This window comes from Dromiciops gliroides, chromosome 5 (genome assembly GCF_019393635.1).
Source record: "Dromiciops gliroides isolate mDroGli1 chromosome 5, mDroGli1.pri, whole genome shotgun sequence".
Classification (NCBI taxonomy): Eukaryota; Metazoa; Chordata; class Mammalia; order Microbiotheria; family Microbiotheriidae; genus Dromiciops; species Dromiciops gliroides.
In genome coordinates, this window is record NC_057865.1 from 100,845,412 (window position 1) to 100,859,880 (window position 14,469).

At 37.3% G+C, this 14,469-nt stretch overlaps 1 protein-coding gene across 1 annotated transcript; it reads right to left on the minus strand.

Moving 5' to 3' along the window:
- Positions 1–5,279: 5,279 nt before the first annotated feature.
- Positions 5,280–6,224, minus strand: LOC122729217 (olfactory receptor 13-like). The gene has a single exon (XM_043967947.1). It carries the CDS (start codon positions 6,210–6,212, stop codon positions 5,280–5,282), a length of 933 nt encoding a protein of 310 aa, XP_043823882.1. The 5' UTR covers positions 6,213–6,224.
- Positions 6,225–14,469: the final 8,245 nt, after the last annotated feature.

Genomic DNA, 14,469 nt, shown 5'->3' on the forward strand with positions numbered 1-14,469 from the left:
TTTCTTTTTAATTATGACCTTAACAATTATCAATAGACATGAAGACTTCAATGTGCAAATACAAGAACTGAATGACTGAGTAAATCAATCATTATCCTACTGCCCCTAAAATAAGTGATAAGAGGTTCAATCATCTCAATAGTCTCAACCATAGGCTTTTAATTGTGTTAAAAGTCTTTGCATGAAGTGCAATGACTTCAGCAGAAGTCTGATGTCATTGGCTGAGGAGTTTTGTCATGCCATTTTATTTAAAAGGGAAGTGAGTAAGAGAATCAGCATTTTAAAAGCACCTACTATGTACAAGACACTGTGCTAATCACTACCAATGTTGTCTTGTTTCTCTTATTTGAGCTTCACAAGGACCCTGTAAGGGAGATGATAATTACAATTAGTTACTGTATGTCCTTTAAAAAATTAAGTGCCACCAGTATGTTAAAATGATTTTCCTTGCATATAGCTTTTCACAGTTATATATACACTCACCCTAACCTCAAACACATTGTAACTTTGTACTGATTCTTCTTGTTGTACCACCTTAGTAAATTTCCCCTTTCTAACAATTATTTAATGTTGGCTAATGGAATTGATACTTACCTGATTATCAGGGACTCAAACCAATGGCATTAGAAAATCTCTGCCTCATAGGTGTATGCTTAATCTATCACTACTAGCCATCTACCTTGTCACTCAAATTAAAACACAGATGTGATGAGGTAGTTACCAGGCAATACAAATGTTGTATAAGAGTAATAATATGTATATTAAGATTCCTAACAAATGATAAATAGTTCATTAGTGTTTTTTCTAGGTCTACATGTAGAAAAGTCACATAAGAGATAAGGGTATCATCAGAAAGATGAAAAAGCCCCATGCAGGTAGTTCCATTGGCTTTAACTTTTATTTAGATCCTAGTTTTAGCCTGAACCTGGATTTAGAACTGGACCAGGGTATGATGAACAATCTGTGGGTCTCTGGTCCCACCCTTACCAGAGCCTGATATTTCTGCTTCTAGGAATAAAAATGGAAGAGAGAGGTCATGTTACATGATATTATTTTCTCCTTAAAATAATAAGGGAGTCATTGGCTGAGGGTGAGGTGGGCAGGGTTGGGTATGCAACTGCTTTACTGCAGTGAGGTCTCAATTAAGTTGGCTAACATGAATGCATATAATCTACCTTGTCAATATGGTTGTAATAATTCCTCCATTTTCTTTGAGCAGACAATGAGTAGGAGAGGTGGAAGAGAATAGAGGCTAGAATAGATGCTAGGGATAACTCACAGCTGAGTTTTCTCAAGAAACGACAGGTGTTAGGAAGTTGGGCAAGGGTTTTGAGAGCAAAGTGTGGAGTTTGAAGTGGCTAATTACTGTGTCTAGTAAGAGAGAAATATGAAATCATAACAAGTATAATGACTTGAGAAAGTACTGAGGAGCAGATGTATTAGAGGTCTTGATTGGAGTAAAAAGTAAGTTTAGGAAAAATTAGGCATAAGGATAGTTGGAGTGATAGGAGGTTATGGCCAGATATCAGGGTTTCTAATTAAAGAAGTAGACCACTTGTAGGTAATGGTGAGAGCTAGGGTGGGCTCATCCATTTGAGCTGAGGTGGAATGAATGAGCTTTGCATTCTGAGACATGAGTCTTAACTAATAAAATGTGTGTAAATTTACCTTTATTATTTGCTATAAGCCAAATATAATTTAAAATATATGCAACTTATATGAATTTTACATATATTTTATAGGGACCATGCATTTTTTCTTACTCAAGAGAGATTATACTAAAGACTAAAATTCTTTCTCTTTCTGATAATGTTTGGTAATGTCAGGAGGTTCATGAACTCCTTCTCTCCTCTTCCAGATGTTCCAGGAAGCAGTCTCCAGTAATAAAAATAATCATGCTAGTGGGGCAGCTAGGTGGCATGGTGGATAAAGCACTGGCCCTGGATTTAGGAGGACCTGAGTTCAAAACTGGCCTCAGACACTTGACACTTACTATCTGTGTGACCTTGGACAAGTCACTTAACCCCCATTGCCCCACAGAAACAAAAACAAACAAACAAAAATAATCATGTTCAGTGGCTGTGAGGCAATTGGTGGAGTCAGGGACAAATGCAGAGGTGTTTAGGGTATACTTTTGAGCCTCTAGAACCATAGGAGCCAAAAGTTAGGATGAAACAAAGTTTGAGATCATATAAAAATTTGCAATTGTGGCCTCAACTATCAATAATTCAAAGTTGTATTTACTCCATTTTGTGATTGTATACTTGGGCCTTAAACTGTCTTTTTATGTGTTTTGGTACCATGATCTACATTTCTGATGGTAATCCCCTCATTATGGAATTGTCTGGTTCATTTAGTAAAAGTGCTTTGCAAATTTTAAATTGCTAAAAAATGTCATAGCCAAATTCCAGAGCTCCCAGGTCAAGGAGAACCTATTGCAAGCAGCCAGAAGCAATTCAAGTACTGTTGAGCCACAGTCAGGATAGCACGAGATCTAGCAGCTTCTACATTAAAGGATAGGAGGGCATGGAATATGATATTCCAAAGGGCAAAGAAATTGAGATTACAACCAAAAATCACCTACCCAGCAAAACCTGTATAATCTTTCAGAGGAAAAAATGGGACTTCAATAAAAAAGAGGATTTTCAGGTATTCGTGATGAAAAGACCTGAACTTAATGGAAAATTTGACTTTCAAATACAAGACTATAGAGTATCATAAAAAGGTAATCAGGAAAAAGAAATTAAGAGGAATGTTAAAAGGTTAAACTGCTTACATTCCTATATAGGATGATGATACATCTAACTCATAAGAATTTTCTCAGTATTAGGGCAGATGATAGAAATAGATTTATACAGAGGGCATAGGTGGGAATTCATTATGAAGGGATGATATATGTAAAGCATTTATTTTTTGTTTATCTTTTTTTGTGGGGTGGTCAGAGTTGGGTGACATGCCTGCGGATGAGCAGTGAGTGAAAGTCTTGTGACTGGGGCCGGATTTGTGCTGAGGTCCTCCTGTGTCCAGGGTGGGCGCTTTGTCCACTGTGTCACCTAGCTGCCCCATGATGAAATCTTGAGGGTGAATTTGAGGGGTGAGAAGATTACAAATGACAACTCTTCTGATACTTGAAAACAGTTATCATGCCCACTTTAAGTCTTCTTTTCTCCAGTTCTTTCAAATAACTCTGAAAAAGAATCAACTCCAGGCTCTTCACCATCTTGGTGGCTCTTCTTTTGCTTCTCTATGGTTTATCAGTGTCTTTCTTCTATCTTTCCACAGATGTACAGCATTAGCCCCATGCCCAAACAACTTGTGCCTGTATGTCTCCATTCAAAGACCAATTCTGATACTGGTCTCTTGTTCTTTTTACTAGTCAGATCTTATTGTACTTGCCATTTTGCCCACTCTTTCTCCTAATCAGGTCAAACTAAGCATCCATCTATCTCTCTACAAAGAAATTGGTCAGAGGTGTTAATATCTTTTTTTTCTTCTCCCACCACATCTCAATCTCTCTTTTATTTTTCTTACCTCCTTTATATCCCCACAGGTTTTTGAACTTAATGGGTCACATGACCTTGAGTAATATAAACTGAATGGAATACTAGAAGATATACTAATTTCAATATTTCAATTCTAATTCTATCCTCTTCATGTCATTGTGGTTTTGTGTGTGTGTGTGTGTGTGTGTGTGTGTGTGTGAGAGAGAGAGAGAGAGAATCTTTACAATTATTAAAATTGCTTATAATTTGTATAAGTCATTATTGATAGTTTCAAGTTTATATTGAGCTTAAAATTTTTCATAAAGGTGAGATGAGCAGAATCAGGAGAACATTGTACAAAGTATCAACAACATTATGTGTTGATCAACTGTGATAGACTTTATTCTTCTCAGCAATACAATGGTCCAAGAGAGCTCCAAAGGACTCATGATGGATAATGCTCTCCAAATCCAGAAAAAAAGAACTGTGGAATCTAGATACAGATTGAATCATAGTATTTCTATTGTTTTTGTTGTTATTATTTTTCTTTTTTGAAGTTTTCCCTTTTTTCTCTGAGTCTTCTTTCACAGCATGACTAATGTAGAAATATGTTTAATGTGATTGTACATATATAACCTATATCAGATTACTTGCTGTCTTGGGGAGGGATGGAAGGAGAAAAATTTGAAACTAGAAATCTTATAAAACAAATTTTGAAAATTATCTCTACATGTCACTGGAAAATAATAAAATACTTTTATCAGAAAATATTTTTCATAAAGTCTATGGCAGGATTTATTCAATATTATTTCTCTCTCACTTTTAAAATATTAAGTCATATTTCTACAATGTCTCTGTGGCAGAGTAGTTATTATTTTGGGATTTGCTATCAGGGTAGAAGGTCAAATAGGGACAGCTAGGTGGTGTGATAAATAAAGCTCTGGGCTTGGAGTCAGGAAGACTTGAGTGTAAAATTGGACTCAGACACTTAGTAGATGTATGACCCTGAGCACATTACTTAACCTTCCTTGCCTCAGGTTCCTCATCTGTCAAATGAGCTGGGGAAGGAAATGGCCAACTGACCTAGTATGTTTGCCAAGAAAACCAGAAATGTGGACAGAAAGACTCAGATATGACCAAAATATCTGACCAGCAAAAACAATGAAAGGGAGTCAAGTATACCCTGGAATCATTTCCCAGAAAATTATTTAAACAATTATAACTTCATTATTTAACACAACCAAACTAATATTAATAATAAAAACTGCCCTGAACAGAATATACTTGAATATTTATTTATGTATTTGCTTATTTATTTATTTATTTGTTTTTGATGAGGCAATTGGGGGTTAAGTGACTTGCCCAGGGTCACATGGCTTGTAAGTGTCAAGTGTCTGAGGCCAGATTTGAACTCAAGTCCTCCTGAATCCAGGGCCTGTGCTCTATCCACTGCGCCACCTAGCTGCCCCTGAATATATTTGAATATTGATTACAAACATCTAAGTAGAAGTATTTCATCTTTCCTTTGGTCCCATTTTACATTAAAAATTTTTCACAGACTAGTCAAACATTGAAAATACATACATACAGTTGAATATTCATAGGGTCATAGAGTTGGAGATGGGACCTCAGAGGCTATCTAGTCCATATTTCTCATATTAAAGGGGAGGAAAGAGATTCTACTATATTTTCCAATTAAACTGTATGAAATCAGGTTTCAGATTAATGGTACGACTTTTAACATCATATCATCATAATTAATGAATTTAACTACAAGTTTATATTCTGTTAAATTATTTAGGATGGTCTTCCTTTCCCTAGAACTCTCTTCAGGGCACTCTTTACTTCACTGTTCCTCAGACTATAAATAAGGGGGTTGAGCATGGGGTTAAATAGGCTATGGAATAAGAGGAGATATTTCTTCTGACCCTTGGGGTTCCCATGCTTGGGCCCAATGTACATAATGATGGCAGTACCATAGAAGAGCCCTACTACACAGAGATGGGAGGAGCAGGTAGAAAAGGATTTCTGTCTCCCCTCTCTTGACTGGATACGCAGGACTGCATAGATGATTCGTATGTAGGAGATCACTATTGAGGAAAGGGGTCCCACCAATACAGAAGTAGCTCCAACCAAGACTAAGGTTTCAAGTATATGGGTGTCAGCACAGGCAAGTTTGAGAATAGCTAAGATTTCACAAAAAAAGTGGTTGATTTTCTGGAGACTACAAAAAGGTAATGGGAGTAATAAAATTAGATGGGCCAAGGCCAGAAGGAATCCAAGGGCCCAGGAGGTCAATGATAGAGTGATACACACCTTCCAGTTCATGATGACAGAGTATCTGAGAGGGTGGCAGATTGCCACATAGCGATCATAAGACATCACTACCAAGAGAAGACATTCTGTGAGGGCAAAAGTCAAAAAGAGAAAAGTCTGAGTTATGCACCCTGCATATGAGATGGGTTTGACTGGGTCCAGGAGGTTTGCTAGCATCTGGGGCACAGTGTTACAGGCATAGGAAATATCAACAATGGCCAAGTGTGAGAGGAAGAAGTACATGGGAGTGTGGAGTCGGGCCTCCAGACAAATGAGTCCCAAAATTACTCCATTCCCCATTAGGGTGAAGGCATAGAGCAGAGAGAAGAGCCCAAGGAGGAACATTCGCATTTCAGGGCCAACAGGAAATCCCATCAGAATGAATTCTTTAACCAGTGTGTGATTGTTCATCATACTTCTATGACAGAGACAAAGAGATCATTTAGCAATGTGTTTCACAAAAAGCTATTATCCATTCTTTCATGCACATAAAAAAAAATGCTTGAGTATGATGCCCTTCCAATGACCTTACATTAATATACTTTTAGAGATCTTATTTTGATTAAAATAACACATTGTTATTCTCAATTCATTTTCAAACAAATATGGAATTCTCAGTGAGGAATGTCCTCTATCTTCTTCCTTTAATGAAGATTAGTACCTTCCCTGCAATTGATAGCCTTTGAGAATGCTATGATGGGCACTGAGGGATTAAATGACTTGCCCACAGTCATGTTGCCATTATATGTCAGAGGCAGGATGTGAATCAAGGTCTCCCTGACTCTGCGGCTTCCTGTCCATTATGTTGTATTGCCTCTCTTGCCAAAGATAATATTTTAAAGACATACCTGGTCTCCATTGGTGAGGATCCTCCTTCTTCCTATGTATATGACAACCCCTCTGGGATATATTTTGTAACCTTTATTACTTTCTATAAATTAAAAAAAATTTATTAACTCATGGTCAACCCTACACTTTCAAACCTTTACAATCTTGCTTTGCCTGATCTTTGGATAATAGGGCATACTCTATAGTGAATGTGTATATTTTCTCTTTCCTTTAATTCAAAAAAGTAGGCAATCAATTATTGATCTGTTACTATATGTAGCAAATTATTCTAGGCACTAAAGGAAATTTTCTTTTCAAAAATGTATATCTCTCAGAGAATTCACATTTTAGTAGAAGGATATTATATCTACATAGATATAAACTTTAAAAATCACTTTTGCTTTCTGACATGTGCAGTGATATGGCAAGATAGAAGCAAGGAAATGAATGTTTTGAGATTCAGAGTGCCACCAACTTGCTGAGAAAGACACTGTGAGAACCAGGGCAGTACAGCCCTGAAAAGAAAGCATGTAACTAGTGTACAGAAGTTACATCTATTCATAGAACTGTTACATCTATTCACAGAACCTCTTGTAAGTCATGTCAATCAATGGCACCAGCCAATTAGCTTGGAACTGTGTGTAGGGACCAAGCCTGGGAGGCCCTGTAGGGAACTTCTACTCTGGGAGTTAGGGGGATCTTTCTTTTCCATTGGAGGTCATGGTAGGGGCAGCTGCAGGGTGAGGGGGAGCTAGGTTCTTTCTTTCTGAGCTCCATGTGTTATCTTTACTAACCCCTAATATATTCTAATAAATGCTTAATGCCCCAAAGACTGGTGCTATGAGTTTCTAATTTAAGGCAACCACACATTAGATTTTTAGACATAGCAATTAGATCTTAAACTTCACAATGTGGAGGGAAATACCCAGAAGAATCAGTGGCAAAGGAAGAGGAATTAGTTCCAAGAACAGGAAACTCACAAGCTCATCATTTTTGTTTGCTGTTTATAGACCCAGGAAATTAAAAAAGGAGTAAAAAGTGAAAGATCAAAGATAGGTCCTTTGGAGTGCTTGCTAGAGAGAAAACTGGCACTTAGGGAAGCTCACTGAGTGTAAACAGACTTAAAAGCATCCTGGATCCATTCTTTCTTTTTTTATACTACTTCCTTTTGAGGGGCCAAATCTGTATTATTATAAACAGATCATTACCAAGTTAGCAATAACATAATGTAAACTGGTTTCCATAATGTCTAGTTACCTGATCAATATAGGAAGAAGCATTTATTAAGCCCCTACTCTGCTAGACATGGTGGGGGAGGTTTTCTTAGAATAGCCATGCATTTAAAGATTATTTTTCACTTGCAAATTGAGTCCCTAATTTCCAGGACCCCATTTTTTCTTTTATTTTTGCCTTCTTATGACAGTGTCTGTCACTTGATGGATTTAGGTTTCCTGATTCAATTGTAAGGAGTTTTATTACTGATGAGAAATTACCTATTTTGTAGTGACTATAAGAAAAGAATAACAAGGATCTTTACCCTGACAGTCTCCTGCATTTCATTGCTTAGTCCATCCCACATAGGTTGTTGTATCTCTCTTCTGAATGTCTGTGGAAGGGAAACCAAGAGTAGCTCACTAACCAGGCCACTGTCTTAAGAAATTACCTGTAGAATGTGCTGGATGTAGGCAAGAATCACTGTTGACAGCAAAAAGATCATCTTTAGGGAGTACTGTTTCCCCGAGCCTGAGTCTAGGTTGAGAGCAGCATAGTCAAACAGTACTGATAGTAATTCCCATAAGCCATGTTCTAGTCAGGTGGACCCTTTTGTCCCCTTTGGCTCCTAATGGACATAGTTGTGCAACGTGTAACTTCTGCCACCAACTATTCTCTGTGGTGATCACAAGAGGAAATTGAGAGGAAACAGAGGTCCTAGGGTTCATAAAATGGTGTTGACATTTTCTCAGCAAAACTAATGGAACCAATCAAGCTGTCTATCTAGGGATTGGCCTGACTACTACTGTCTTGAATTTTTGAATTTTTCTTGTTCTGAATCATCACCTAAACCTTCCAAGAGTGCTAAGTTTGGATGCAGAACATGTAATCTCCAGTTCCAGCTTTACTTACTATCTATGTGATCTTGGTCGGTCAGTCATTTCTTAAGCATTTAGTATGTGCCAGGCACTATGGTTACTGCTGTGGACATAAAGAAGGGAAAAGATAGAGAAACTCACATTCTAGTTGGGAGCCAGCATACAAACAACTAGGAACAAATGCAATGTATAGAAGATAAATTGGAGATAATGAGCAGAAGGAAGGCATTAACACAAAGGGGTACAAGGAAGTACTTATAGCAGAAGGTAGATTTTAGCTGAGACTCAAAGGAAGCCAGGGAAGCCAGGTGGTGTGAGGAAGAAGAGAACAGCAATCATGGGGGACAGACAGTAAAAATTCAGGAGATAATGAGATGGAATTTAGGAAGAGTAAGGAGACTGAGTCAGTGGACTACAGATAACCTGGAGAGGAGTAAATAATAAGACTAGAAAAGCAGGAAGATACTTAACTTTTCTGAGCCTCACTTTCCTCAGCTGTAACATGAGAAGACAGTAGTAGATGACTTCTAATGTCTCTTCCAGCTCCAATCTCTGGTCATACAATTCTATGACCTCTGGGGTCCTTTTCCTTTCTAAAACCATGATTTCTATGCATTATCTTATGATGCTAGTGCAAAAACCCTGCTCTTTAGCTCATTGTTAGGCATGAAGAAGCCTCACCAAAACAGAGAACTGGGACTCATTTTTTATTTTGCCTTGGAAGTTCCCATCCTTTCTAGTAACAACTCTCAAAGATGTCTTACATACTGAAATCTCAATATTCCCCTGGTTTTTAGCCTAGGTATTATTCGACACAGTCATCACTATTATACCTAAAAGGGAATTTTTATTCCCTATGACCTAAATAAAATCTTACATCTCAGTAATCACAAAATTCTGTGAAGAAAGAAGATCCATGGGGTATCATACCCATCCAGGGATAATGAGTGCTTAATCATCAATTAACAAATATTTACCCATCTACCTATTCTCTACAGAGGGACACAAAAACTGTTTTTGTCTATCAGGGCCCCTGGGGGAGGAGTCCAAGGGAAGACATATGAGCAGATATTTTCAATACACAGAAGTATCTATACATAGAAAGTTCAAGATAGAGATCATATTCCTGGGTATCAATTACATATTACTATTGTTATCATTTAGTGATCCATTGATATTCAACTCCATGACCCTTCATGAGATTTTCTCAGCAAAGATACTGGACTGGTTTGCCATTTTCTTCTCCAGTGCATTAATGCAAAGAGAGGTTAAGCAATTTGCCTAGTGTTCTCTGGTTAGTGAGTGTTAGAGGCTGGATTTGGATTCATGTGACCCAGCAATCTATCCACTGAGCCATCCAGCTAGCTCTGCCCATTATTGTCTAATATACATTAGATAGTACCTTCCCGGAAAAGTGTGGTCTTGTTGTTTATTCCTGAATACAAATTTGTTTCAGGTCTGGAACTACTTTAAAAGATAAGTCTGGGATTGGGGTAAGCTGATTAATACTGGGTGACAATGTACTGGTTCCTGGCTCATATTCCTATAGCTCATAGCTTATACTCTTTCTTTAAAAGTGACTGTATTCCTTTCTCATGATCCTCCCTCCTCTTTCCCTATAGTCCACATATATATATACACAACTTCACCAGAGATGATGAAAGAATGAACTTCAATCCAAGGTCTCTGTACTAGTACATCATTCTGTGTTACACAGATTGGAGGCAATAACTAAGCTTTTGATCTAGGGAAACTAGAGCAATTTGTTGGACTTAGGACGTCAAGAAAAGATCCAGGCTATCCAAATGGAATGTATTAGATTCTAATTCTCATAGCATCTATTTTGGATAAAAACCACTGAGAAATTTTCCTTTTGGAATCATACTCAATTCTGTTGATACTTTGTATTGTTTTCTTAGTGGAGTGTGGAATTCTCTAAAGTCCTCTTATCACTGACATCCCAATAGGTGAGAAATTCAAGTGGCCTGTCCATGAGAAAAAGGTCAGAAATATTAGGGCCTGGGATAATTTCATAGCTTTCAGTCTCTTTGAAGTTCTTTAAAAGAAACAAAAACAAGATTCTTTTTATTATACCTGAAACTGTGACAAAGTTTTATTTTATTCATAAAAGAAGCAAATAAATCCAAAATCTAATTGATAAATCAATAAATTCTTAAGAATTCCTCACTGCTTTACTCTACATACTTGGAATGTGCCTGAAGATAATTAGGCATAGTAGCCTGGACTTTTTGACATATTACAATTTGGTCAACCAGTTTATAATTTAGTAAGAAAGGTTAGAAGCAATCATATCTCCATTTACTAGAAAGAGCCTGATTCTACCACCTCTCAAATTTTCTCTTTCTAACTTTTTTCTTTGCTTCTACAAAGTATTATTACTGATCTAGCCTTTCTACCTTTCTCACCAGGACTCTTCTCCACCTTGACTCTTCTTTCCCTCTACTCTCTCAGTAGATGCTGCCAATATAGCTTGGTGACAGCAGCAATTAAGTCTTCACCCTTTTTTATCTTGTTCCCCAAATCACAAGTGAGGCAATGATACTTGGGCACATATTCTTTGCTTCTATCCCCTAAATGAATATGAATATGTTTCTTACCCTCCAATCATGTATGTAAGACATATTCACCTCTATAACTTCTGTCATTTATTTTTTGGTTAGATTTATCTAGTTCAGAAAGGGGGAATTTGAGGTCCCCCCCACTAGTGTAGTTTTGTTGTCTATTTCTTTCTGTAACTCACTCAACTTCTCTAAGAATTGAGATCCATACTCCTTGGTGTATATATGTTTAGTATTGATATCACTTCATTGACTAGGGTACCTTTTAGTAACATATAGTTTTCTTTCTTATCTCTTTTAACTAGGTTTATTTTTGCTTTTGCTTTGTCTGAGATAAGGATTGCTCCCCCGCCTTTTTTAACTTCAGTTGAAGCATACTATATTCTGTTCCAGTCTTTTACCTTTACTCTGTGTGAATCTCTCTGCTTCAAATGTGTTTCTTGTAAACAACATATTTAACCACTATTTTATTTGCTTCTTTTTTATGGAAGAGTTCATAACATTCACATTCACAGTTATGTTTATTAACTGTGTATTTCCCTCCACTCTATTTCCCCCCTTGTTTTTACTTTTCCCTTTCCTTTTACTCTGTCTCTTATCACTGGTGTCTTCCTTCTGACCACTAACTCCCTCAATTTACCCTCCCTTCTATGAGCCCCACTTCCTTTCCCCTGCCTTTGCCTCCAAGTTTTGCCTTCTCTTATATTGGGATCCCGCTGTTTTCTTTCCCCCTTCCCCTCTTACTTCCCTATATGGTAAGATAAAATTCTATACCCAATTGAGTGTATATGTTATTCCCTCTTTGAGCCAAATCAGATTAGAGTAAGATAAAACAATACTCACTCCTCCTTCATTCCCTCTCTTGTAACATGTCTTTTATGTCCCTTCATGTGATGTGATTTACCCCATTCTTCTTTCCCTTTTTTGTTCCATTATAATCCTTTTTTCCAACCCTTAAGTTTTTTTATATCATCACAACAAAATCAACTTATACCCACACTCTCAGTCTATGTGTACTCCTCCTATCTCCCTTAACAGATATTTAGTTTTCAAGGATTACAAGTATCTTCTTCAAGTGTAGGGATATAAATCTTTTAACCTTTTAGAATAATACATTTGTTTTCCCCTCATTTTACCTTTTTATGCTTCTCTTGAGTCTTATATTTGAAGACTGAATTTTCTTTTTAGTTCTGGATTTTTCATTAGGAAAGTTTTAAATTCCCCCATTTTTTGAATGCCCATTTTTCTCCCTGAAAGATTATGATTAATTTTGCTGGGTAGTACATTCTTGGTTGTAATCCAAATTCCTTTGTCCTCTAGAATATTGCATTCTAAGCCCTCTGGTTCTTTAATGTTGAAGCTGCCAGGTGCTGTATATTCCTGATCAGTTCTCATTGATATTTAAATTGTTTCTTTATGGATGCTTGAAGTATTTTCTCCTTTACCTGATCATTCTGGAATTCTATGATATTCCTTGAAGTTTTCCTATTGGGGTCTCTTTCAGAAGGTGATTGGTGGATTCTTTTAATGAATATCTTCCTCTGGTTGTAAGAGTTTGTGGCAGATCTCCTTAATTATGTTGTAAAATATGCTGTCCAGGCTCTTTTTTTTTTTTTTTTTATCATGGCCCTCAGGTAGTCCACTTGATCTTAAATTGTCCCTCCTGGATCTATTTTCTAGACCTGTTGTTTTTTCTGAAGAGGTATTTTATGTTTTCTTTTACTTTTACATTCTTCTGATTCTGATTTACTGCTTCCTGGTGTCTCATTGTGTCATTTAAAAAAATAGATAAATAATAAACATTTTTTTATTTAAAGTTTTGAATTCCAAATTTTATCCCTCCTTTCCTCTCCCCTCCCCACCCAAGGTGATAAACAATCAGATATATCAATTCTACTTCCTAAGGAATTATTTTCCCCAGTCAGCTTTTGCAATTTCTTTTCCATTTGGACAATTTAACTTTTTTTAATGAGTTGTTTCCCTCAGTCAATTTTTGTCCTTCTTTTCCCAAACTAATGACTCTTTCTTGCATAACTCTCACTTCTTTTACCAATTTTTTTCTACATATATTATTTATTTTATAAAATATTTTTTGAATTCTTCTAAGAGGACTTTTTGATGTTGAGAACAATTCCTTTTCTTCTTTGAGGCTTCTAATGTAGGCAATTTGACATTGTTGTCCTCTTCTGAGTTTGTGTTTTCGTCTTACCAGTTGCCATAGTAGTTTTTAATGGTGAGGGTTCTTTTCTGTTTCTTATTCATATTTTAGCCATTTTGTGACTTTTAAAGTTGAATTCCACTCCTGGGGGATAGGGTGCACTGTCCCAAGCTTCTTTTTTTGGGGGGGGGACAGGGGTCTGATCAATGTTTTTCTGCTCTGAGGTCTCTGGCAGCTTGCAGCTTGCTAACTGCACTGGGGTGGCCCAGCCTAGTTGTGCTTGTTGGGTAACAGATACCCCAGCTGGCAGACTGCCTTTTGTGTTGAAGTTGGGGGCCTTATAATTGGCCTGCTGTGCCACTAGCTTGCTGAGTTAGGCCTGAGGGTCCTCAGTTGCTGATCTGTGCTGTGGCTAAGGCGTTCTGCTGGTTTGCCCAGACATTGTACTGAGCTGTGCTCCCCTTTTACCAAGGTAAGACAAACCTTTCCTGGAGTCCTTTGAGCCAGAAGCTTCATTCCATCTTTTTGTAGGTTCTGTAGCTTCAGAATCCATTTAGAGGCTTAATTTAACATCATTTCTGAGGGAAATTTGGTAGTACTTAAGCAGCTTTCTGGCTTCTCTCCACCATCTTGGCTCTGCCTCTAACTTTCTCAACTATAGGCTTTAATTAAGTGTGAAAAGTCTTTGAAAACCTTTGCATGAAGTGAAATGGCATCAGCAGAAGTCTGATCTAATTGGTTGAGGAATTTTGTCATGACCTTTTCTTTAAAAGGGAAGGGGGTGGGGGCAACTAGATGGCGCAGTGGTTAAAGCGCTGGCCCTGGATTCAGGAGTACCTGAGTTCAAATCCAGCCTCAGACACTTAACACTTACTAGCTGTGTGACCCTGGGCAAGTCACTTAACCCCCATTGCCTCGCAAAACAAAAACAAAAACAAAACAAAACAAAAAAAAAAACAAAAAAAAAAGGGAAGGGGGTAAGGGAATAGGCATTTTTAAAGCACTTACTATGTGCC

Excerpts from the sequence above, each read along its gene's own strand:
- LOC122729217 (XM_043967947.1), bottom strand. The coding sequence starts at position 6,212 with ATGATGAACAATCACACACTGGTTAAAGAATTCATTCTGATGGGATTT.